We start from the raw sequence: 10,748 nt of genomic DNA on the forward strand, positions 1-10,748 counted from the left end.
ATTCTGAATGAATAGGGAGACGCAAAAAATGCGAGATGCAGATTCGAGTTTTCGAAAATGGTGGTTGAAAAAAAGATTCGTGTTGCCATATCGTAAATTAAGTTGCGCTGTGTGTGGCCATATTGTAATTTAAGTTGCAATGTGTGTTGCCCCATTGTAATTTAATTGTGTAATATTTTTCAATATATTATTTATTGATTTTTGTTATTAAAAATTGTTCCTTTTTATTGTTATTTAAACTTTATAGCAATACAAATGTGAAATATCAAGAATCCGCTGTATAAATGCTTTGTAATTAAAAGAAAATAAATTAAAGTTTGAAAATATGGCAACCTACAATATGGCATGTGAAACAGCTGTTCATTGTTTTGATGCAATTTGTTGCAACAACTACAATAGATTACAAATAAATGAACATTTTTTTATGATGGCAAAAACACAACGAATAATAGGAAGAAATCTGCGATTTAATTAATTAATTCACAGTTTATTATTTCACTACATAATTGTGTGCCTTTTTATTTAATTTTGATATTTTATCTCCCCAAATTCTTAAAGTGGTCAGTTATGTTATGATTTGCTGCTACTCCTTTATTTGTTCCTTCAAATCATGCACACGATAATTTTGAAAAAAAAAATATTTTTTGTTCTTTCATAATTTTTATATCAGTTTTTCACTCTTAAGCGGCTCATCAGGCAAATTTGGTTTTTCCATAATTTTTAAAATGTTTTTCTTGAGAGACAGATCCTCACACAAATGTCTGTATTTCGCCTCCAAAATGCACCAAACTCGACTTAAATATTCCTTATTACCTTCATACATTCTTTGGCAGCATGCATCGTTATCAATAGGATTTCCAATGGCATTTTATTGGCTGTTTTCCAGTTAAAAATTTGCTTACTATCATTTATAATATTCTAAATCGTCATAGAATAAGTATTGTGTAAATATTTTTCATAAAAATAGTTAGTACTTATGTTTTTGTAGTCAACTCCCCTTAAATTTATTAGCGAAAAATTTCACACAAAATTTCATCTCATCTGTAATTCAGAATACCTAATTTTTCGCCAAAGCGGATTTTTTCGCTTTCGAACTTCATTCAGAATAAGGCGAAAGCGAGAATGCGAAAAAATTCACTGGAAAATGTTGTTCGGGATAAGGCGAAGGGAAAGAGCGAGTAAATTCACATGGAATTGACATCTAGAATAAGGCTGTTTAAGTTTTTTTTTTATTAGAGAGCTGTGTGGAGCCTAAAGACGAGCTAAAGGGAAGAGAGTCGCTCACAGAGAAGCTGAAGAAGGGAGCCTTTTTTAGAATAAGTGAAGGCACAAAGCATTTCTTAGACGAGCTGAATACAGGGAATCTTTCATAGGCGAACTGAAGGAAAGAAATTTTTAAAGACATTTTTTCAAGACGTGAATTTTTTTAAATGTATTTTTTAAGGTGTGGAATTTGGTAATTATCATTTTCTATAGAGTGGAATTTTGTAATAAATTTTTTTTAGGCGTGGAATTTTTCAAAAATAAGTTTTTAAAATTATTTTTTTTTTTAAGGCGTGGAATTTTTATAGTCAATTTTTTCAAGGCTTGGCATTTTTATAGTCAATTTTTTCAAGGCTTGGCATTTTTATAGTCAATTTTTTCAAGGCTTGGAATTTTTATAATCCACGTTTTTCAAGGCGTGGAATTTTTATAATCCAATTTTTCAAGGCGTGGAATTTTTATAATCAAATTTTTTTCAAGGCGTGGAATTTTTATAATCAATTTTTTTTAAGGCGTGGAATTTTTATAATCAAATTTTTTTTTCCAGGCGTGGAATTTTTATAATCATTTTTTTTAAGAATATTAAAAAAATTATTATATTTTTTTATAAAAATTATAAAAATAGGTTTTTAAAATATTTAAAAATACAGATTGAAATTATTGCTTATTATTGTCCTCAATTCTCAAAATACATATTTCAAGGCGTGGAATTTTTATAATTAATTTTTTCAAGGCGTGGAATTTTTATAATCAATTTTTTCAAGGCTTGGAGTTTTTATAATCAATTTTTTCAAAACGTGGAATTTCTATACTCCATTTTTTCAAGGCGTGGAATTTTTATAATCAATTTTTCAAGGCGTGGAATTTTTATATCAATTTTTTAAAGGCGTGGAATTTTTATAATCAATTTTTTCAAGGCGTGGAATTTTTATAATCAATTTTTTCAAGGCGTGGAATTTTTATAATCAATTTTTTCAAGTCGTGGAATTTTTATAATCAATTTTTTCAAGTCGTGGAATTTTTTTTATCAATTTTTTTAAAGCGTGAAATTTTTATAATCAATATTTTCAAGGCGTGACATTTCTATAATCAATTTTTTCAAGGCGTGGAATTTTTTTTAATCAATTTTTTCAAAGCGTGGAATTTTTATAATCAATATTTTCAAGGCGTGACATTTTTATAATAAATTTTTTCAAGGCGTGGACTTTTTATAATCAATTTTTTCGAGGCTTGGTATTTTTATAATCAATTTTTTCAAGGCGTGGAATTTTTTTTAATCAATTTTTTCAAAGCGTGGAATTTTTATAATCAATATTTTCAAGGCGTGACATTTTTATAATAAATTTTTTCAAGGCGTGGACTTTTTATAATCAATTTTTTCGAGGCTTGGAATTTTTATAATCAAATTTTTTTCAAGGCGTGAATTTTTTATAATCAAATTTTTTCCAAGGCTTGGAATTTTTATAATCAAATTTTTTTCAAGGCGTGGAATTTTTATAATCAAATTTTTTCCAAGGCGTGGAATTTTTATAATCAATTTTTTCAAGGCGTGAAATTGTTATAATCCATTTTTTTCAAGGCGTGGAATTTTTATAATCACTTTTTTTCAAAGCGTGGAATTTTTATAATCACTTTTTTCAAAGCGTGGAATTTTTATAATTTTTATTTCATCAAATATTTGGAATTTGTATAATTAATTATTTTCAAGGCGTGGAATTTTTATAAACAATTTTTTCAATGCGTGGAATTTTTATAATCGTTTTTTAAGGCGTGGAATTTGTATAATCAATTTTTTCAAGGCTTGGAATTTTTATACTCAATTTATTTAAGGCGTGGAATTTGTATAATCAATTTATTCAAGTCGTGGAATTTTTATAATAAATCATCATTTCTTTAAAATTTTAAAAATATATGAAGACATTAATACATACCTCAAATATACATACCTTCCTCCGTTGCTGGAATTTCATGATTTGCGCCATTGTTTGTTACCAATTATTTTATGTCAATATTGAAAACAAAATTACCCCACAAACTTTACTTCCGTTTTTTGTGTTATCAGAACAAACATAGGAATGCTCTTCCTCCGATTAGCTATTATTACCCTTCCAGTTTTTTCTTTATTGTTGACTGTGCAAATATTTACACAAAATTTTGGAATATTGTTATTGAATCGGCTTTTTTTTTCTTTTAATTAACTACAACTTTATAAATAATAGAGATAAGATTACAAAAGGAAAGGCTTATTTGTTTAAAGATCGTGCCTCCCAAAACAAAAAATTGCTATGCATTCTATAAACTTTACAGCATCTAATCGATTCAGTTTTAAAACTTGCGTAGTGCATTAAAGACGTGTGTGCGTGCAATTGTAGACATTTTTTGAATAAAAAAATATAATTTTTGTTGTGTATTTTGAATGAAACTCCTTTACATTGGGGATATTAATCCTTGAAAGGTAGGTGATTTCCTTTTTTTACATTTTTATTTCATCAAATATTTGTATTTTTATTAATTAGGCAGTTTAAATAGATTTTTGAAAATACGTATTTTTAAATTTTGTGTATACATAAACCTTTTTTGTTTTAAAGATTTCATTTCAAAATATATAGCTAATTTTGTGGATTTTTTTAATACATAGAACCATAATTTTTGCTCTGAGTTTTAAAATATTTTTTTAATAATTGTTTTTTTACTGTTCCATTGGAAATGGATGCTGCGATTGCATACGTTCCAATTGATCCGAAAGTGTCTTTTGTTCGGCTGTTAAACGATAAATTTCCTGTTGCTCTTCCGGTGATAGTGGCTTACGTTTTGCCTTTGTCTGTAGTGTCCTTTTATAGGTCTCCAATATTTCCTGATCAATGGCATCGAGTTTTCGCTTAACTTCTAAGCGTTTTATTTCCTCACTCGCTGCCTCGTGCAGACGTTTTAAGGCATTACTATTGTATTCGGCAATGGCCGATAGCTCTGCAACTAAACGTTTTATTTCAGCATGTATTTCATCTTCGTCATTATTGGGAAAATCTGAGATATCCAAGATACCCTGTTCGATAAGCTCTTTCTTGACCCGTTTCTCGATGCCAATGCAATTCCTTAACATTGACAGCGAACGGAAACTCATTGCTGCCGAAGAGTGGGTATTTTCACTACTGCTATTACTATTGTCGGCCACAACATCGGCTGGATTTGTGATCAATTGTTCTTCCATTAGGGCGGAGACCAAACGTTGTGTCAATGGCCCCGTCACACATTCATCCACAATGGAATCGGCCTTCTTGAGCATATTGTTAACACCACCATTATTTTGAGGCTTCAAACGATTATTGGTATTGGGATTTGACCCCTGTTGAATTTCCTTCATATCCTCTGCAGCCCATATGGTAGAGTAGTGGGGTCCCAGTTCAGGTATTGGTGGCACCAGTGGACCATTATACTGCTCCATTAAATCATCCAACAAACGTAAATCCTCATTTGTCAGCGGCATACAATATGGCTCAACGGAAAGCCAAAATTTATTGGGGGTATCTATTTTGGCAGGTATTGGTTTTTGTACATCCCGACTGGTGGCGCCACCATGCACCCCTGGCGCACAATCCATACTATCGTCTGTCTGCTGGGCCGCCAATGGACTATTTTTATTGTGTAAATTTTTAGCATGTTTCAGTGTGGTGTGTTTTGGTTTGCGCACCAACGATGTTTCATCTCGTTTACGTTTCCCACTGCTGGTCATGGCCGTAGCCGGCGAAGTGGGTTGTTTCTCACCCGCCTGTGCCCCCAACAGCTGCAGTGAATGTTTACTTTTCTTATCTTTATTTTTATCATCTTTGTCGAGATTTTCATATTCCAATTTCAGTACCCGATAACGTAGTGCCACACTGGAGAGTAATTTTTCCAATTCCAATTGTATGTTATCCAAATCCTCGGCCGCCAAATAATCTTCGGCGGGTTTAGCTAAGGCCGCCGAGTAGATTGGCAATTGTTTGGGACAATCCTTGGTTTTTATCATGGGTATTACCAGGCCCGAGGAACTTTCTGTGTCTGGGGATACCGGAGGGTTTGTCTGCTGTTGTCCCATTGGCAATTTCATACTCTTCATGCTTTTGGCCATGGTTGTGGCGGCTGTGTTTTCAACGAGTTTTGAACTCGATGAAAGTCTGCAAAACAAAATACAACAAAAACAATATAAACAAAAGGCTGAACTAAAGCTGTGTCCCCAATTAAATCGAACCACCTTTAGAATCCGTTATTTGAGCACAAAATTAATATTAAATAACAAAAATACAAATAACGTAATGCAAATATACGTACAATTATTTTTTTTTCTATTCTTGTCAAGCAGCAGCTGAAGAAATACTGAATCACATCCGCAATTTATTAATGTAAACAAATTAGTGGTGGCAAGCAATCGATAGTGTTATCGATAATACTTTTGACAACAACAGTCTAGTGTCAGTTGAGTGGCTTTCAGGGATGGAACGATTTGAACGTTGCTCTTTGGTATGTGGCCTTACACACAAAAATAGAATATAAAACAGGGTGATTCAGATAAAATATTATTTTTGTGTAATAACGGCCTGTAGTTAATCAGTCGCATGATCAACATCTACTTTACTATAATATTAATCAAATACATCCCATGAGCTAGCTTCTAATGAAGCATACAATGAATATTAATTTGAATTATCTTTCAGAAGAAACCTAATTTCAGATAAGCACTTTAGTTTTGTACGGAAAGGCAAGGATCTCTTAGAATATTAGGGGCCTCCAGGGCACACCATGACATTAAGTATTTTGTGGTTCGTTCTAAAATTTGGATATCGCGATAACAGCTACATTCGCTCTATATATACCTGTTAATCGAATATCTGAAATATTATCTAATTTCTCAGCAGTGGTCATAGATAATCAGAGAACAATACGCAGGTTGTTGACTGATTAGTCGGAATGTAGGGAGGTGACCTTGCTTGGTCTGGCGGGAGGTGGCCTTGTTTCTAAACTGCTTACTTAGACCATAGTATCATCTGTTGGTCATCACAATCCTTCTGCTGACCTTGTGCCAATTGAAGTTATCCTGCATAGGCGTATTAATTTTGCACGAATGCCGAACGTAGACATGGCTTTAAAAACCTCTGAACGGATAGGGCTGTCGAATGCGACATTATAGTCGACGAATAGGTGGTATGTGTCGATGTGTTTTTCGTGAGTCTTTTCCAGGATTTGGCGCAGAGTGAAAATCTGGTCAATGGTGGATTTGCCAGGTCTGAAGCCGCATTGGTATGGTCCAATAATGTCATTGACCATTGGCTTCAATCGTTAACACAGCACACTGAATAGCACTTTATATACGATGGGAAGAAGACTAATTCCTCTATAGTTGGCACATATCGTCTTGTCTCCTTTTTTGTGAAGGGGACACAGGATGCTGAGGTTCTAATCATTGGGCATGAATTCCTATAGCCAAATTGTACTAATAAGCTGGTGCATGCTCCTTACCAGCATCTAACCACCAGTCTTAAACAGTTCGGCTGGGAAACCGTCAGCTCCTGCTGCTTTATTGTTCTTGAGCCGATTAATTGCCTTTATGACTTTGGCTAGGTGGTATACACTCTATACCATCATATCTTATTGGTTCTGGGGCATATTCTTCACCGTCACTATTTGATACCAGAAGCTTTTCAAAATGTTCCTTCCAGCTCTTCAACACGCTATCTGTATCAGTCACCTGGTTTCCTTCTTCACCTCTGAAGGAGGACGCGCCTTTCCCAAAACCTTCAGTTTGGTGTTTTACTCGTTGATAAAATTTCCGGACATCATTCTGACTCCTGTAAATCTCGATTTGCTCACGCTCACGTTTTTCTTGTTCTTTCTTCTTTTTTCTGAAAACACGTTTCTCCTCTCTCCTTTTTCCCGATAATTCTCCATCACATTACGTGTTGCTACTGTCTGCTGCGTTTTTCACATCAGTAGCATTACAAGTGTTGCTTTTGCTGCAGTATGTAGTTAGTGGGCAATTCTTTGCCATTGTGCTTCTATATTATTATCAGGACAAGGGGTGCTTTCGTCAAGCAGGTGGGTAAGTTGAGCGGAGTAGGCCTCGGCTACCTGTTGTGTTTGTAGCTTTTGGACGTCGAATTTCCGTGTTGTGCTAGTAGTGGGCCGAATCGATATTTGCTCCTCGGATCGATCGAACGTCTACTACACCGGATGAATGCCTTCCGTCTATCACATCATGATCAATTTGATTTCTCGTTGCTTGATCAGGAGAAATCCTCGTGATCTCCCTGATCACGAAAGTATATTAATTTCATGGGGAAGTCCATAATTCCCGAAATATGGACCTCTAAAGTTCCGAAATTCCTATGCTCATAACTTCGTTATTTATGAATCGGTGAAGGTAATATTGGTATGATTGTAAAGCGTACACATTATATTTCCACTTAAATTCATTTTAATTAAAAACTGCAAAAATAGTCGGCCTTCGGTCGGGGATTTAAGACTTTCTCCTATGGACAGGCGGAAAAATTGGCCACGCGTTTAAAATTTCCTTTATATCAAAGTTTTTCTTATATAGCCGGCTTTCGGCCAGGGATTTAATACTTTCTCCTATGGACAGATAGAAAATTCGGCTATGCGATCGAAATTTTCTTTTAAATAAACAGGTTTCTCTAAATAACCGTCAATATTACGATTATCGGCCCATAAATGTCCAAGATATGAGCATATGAATTACGGAACTTCAGAGGTCCATATCTCGGGAAATATGGGTTTCCCCCATGAATGTCATATATTTTCGTGATCAGGGAGACGAGATCTACCTGTGCTAAAAAAAGCCCCTAAACTCAACTTAAGCCAATAAGACTGATGTAGAAGAACTTCGCAATTCGTCCATCTTCTGGAGTGAATCTGGAGACGAGGTCTTTTATTCTCCTGTTAACCATAAATCCGCAGCCAAATTTATGTCTCATTTCATGGCAGCTATAACAGGGCGTAACCATCTGATTTACTTATGCCAGTCCCTTTCCATCACATTTCCTTTAAGGCAATAATATCGGTTTTGTACTTCTTGAGTACATCATCCAAAGCGAGAACTGCGCCTGTTCTGTGCAACGTGTTGTTACGTTCTAAACCTAATGCGGCGTTATGGCGGGGTTCGCACTAGCTCAGTTGGGAACACTTTTCGATCAGGGGAGTTCTCAACCCTTGCCACCATCAACCCTAGGGAACGAACAACTAGAAATTTTTGGATCATACAAAACACAAAAACATAAACAAACACAACATACACCTATGACGAAGGAGCTTGGTTTAGTGCTCCTCCACTATGCCCGCCCATCCTTGACCCTTTAGTCCAATTGACGAAATTTTATATTTAAAAGGGCCCCAAATTCCACACACACTTACCTCACGAAAACTTACACCTAATTCCCTCTCTCACAAAGAAAACTTAACACAACATAATTTCTAATAACATAAAATCAAACATAAAAATCATTTATTGACATTTTTTTGGACCTTAATCTAACACAAAACATGAAAAATTATGTCAATTCATGAACTCCTAACTCCTTTTCTCTCAGTGTGAATCAATTCGTCGATTACCAGCACTTCACATAGGGCATGTTACACTGCCAAATTTAGGCTACCTTAGACAACTACACCTACCTAAGAGAGCTCTGTTAGTGGTGACGTAGGCGGTTAAATCGCATCCGCAAAATTACTAAATTCTTGCTCCACGTAGAAATGTGGTAATCTAGCTCACCAGTAATTAAAAGGGGTTAAAAATCCTCACAAAATATAAATCATTTAAATTCTTAATTTTAAACTAACTACTAACATTCACAACTTATTACTAACATATATTCTTGTTTAATTATATTTTTTGTCTTTTTTATAGTTTTTGTGTCTTTTTTTGTAAAAATTGATTTTAACGTTTTCTCTCTTTTAAATCATTTTTAGGTTTTTCATTCGCATAGGGGAACTGGCAATTTTATTATTCCAGCATTGGCTTGAATTGGTATGTATTCTATTGATATTCTTTTACCTGGTTTCCAACGATTTAATATATATTTCTCTGGTTTCTTTATTTTAGGTGTTTATTACCAGCGACAGAGCGAATCATCAAGGATCACCAGGTTTTTTCTTCCCTTCCATACGGACTTCAATGGGGATTCTTAGCTGGATTTATGAAAAAGTATCCAGGACTCTTTTATGGCTGTTTCCAGCTTATCTTCAAAACGCCTTCAAAATATTCTTCAAAATTTTATCTGACCTCCTCCTCGCAGATATTTGGGAGGGGTCAGTTTCTTCGTGGTTTGGAGTTTTCTTGATGGCGTTAAACTTTAATAAGACAAATAAAAACAGGACATTATAGCGACAAAAAAACACACACATTGAGCAACATTCTTACATTTTTGAATACGCACAACATATGTTTGTCACACAACACCACACTAAACGTTGAAGAAAAAAATATAATTTTTTTTTATTTCCAATTAGTTTTTTTTTGTTGATATTGTTTTTTTATTTTTGGGAAAAATCCAATTGGATTTTAAGTGGACACAAATAACTATGGCGATTTTTCTTTCATTCGCTCCTTTTATATGGCCGAAACCCAAGCATGATTTTCCCTCCTTTTCATTTTTCGCACAATTTTCCGACATTTATTTATGTCTGTTTTATGCTACCTCCAAACCTATTACGCTCACGCAGTGTTGCATTTCATGCACGTTACGTGACCGCATCCACTAACTACAATTCATGATTCATTTCATTATTCCATCTTAGCAACACTGTTTATATGCAGCCAACTTCATAGCCTACCGCATCCGGCTTATTTCTCCTAGACCGGCAGCCACGAAACACATCGATAAGAAAATTGCTGCCGGTTTTTTTATTAAATAAAAAAAATAATGCAGCCACATGCAACAAAACTTCGCCATATCCATTGATTTCAATGGATATGGTGATGTGCATGGCTTCTGCAATAAAGGGACTACCCAATAAAAGACTACCTATAGGATGGTCATAAAAGTGGATGGCTGACCAACCAGCCCTCAAGTTCCTGGTGGACACGAGGTTCAATGGGAGTGTTAAGTGGAGGCATTGCAGCGCAATACAGGTAAGCACACATCATAATTAACCAAAAAACAACGAATATTAATTCTGCATTTATTTTTTTCAGGTAAAACGCAAAATGTGTGAATGGAAAATTTTCATTATGGGGTATGTGTGTTTGCGGGTACGCAAAAACTAGCGGTGACCATGTATATATGTACGTGTGTGTGTATTTGCACGCCAAAATTTTAGCGTCGGTCGCATACATACGTATGAATTTGTGTGTGCTAACACACACATACCTGCCATTCACACCCTTCATATTTCATTGAGATGCATATGCTGTGTACTCATTCTTGCAGTGTGTTTTTACAGAAATTGTGGCTGGTGAATTTGGTGTTGATTGGTGTATACATGTGTGTAATTGCTAC

The 10,748-nt window shown here is 34.6% G+C and overlaps 1 protein-coding gene across 1 annotated transcript; it reads right to left on the reverse strand.

Annotated features, from left to right (window-relative positions):
* Positions 1-3,952: 3,952 nt before the first annotated feature.
* LOC133327679 (transcriptional adapter 3-like) lies at positions 3,953-10,639 on the reverse strand. Its single transcript, XM_061536237.1, has 2 exons — positions 10,620-10,639; positions 3,953-5,417 (listed from the first exon to the last, which is right to left on the reverse strand). The coding sequence occupies exons 1-2, from the start codon at positions 10,637-10,639 to the stop codon at positions 3,953-3,955; spliced, it is 1,485 nt and encodes a 494-aa protein (XP_061392221.1).
* Between the last annotated feature and the right edge of the window lie 109 nt (positions 10,640-10,748).

This window comes from Musca vetustissima, unplaced genomic scaffold (genome assembly GCF_032173495.1).
Source record: "Musca vetustissima isolate MV318-11 ecotype Yass unplaced genomic scaffold, APGP_CSIRO_Mvet_v1 utg273778, whole genome shotgun sequence".
In the NCBI taxonomy this organism is placed as follows: Eukaryota; Metazoa; Arthropoda; class Insecta; order Diptera; family Muscidae; genus Musca; species Musca vetustissima.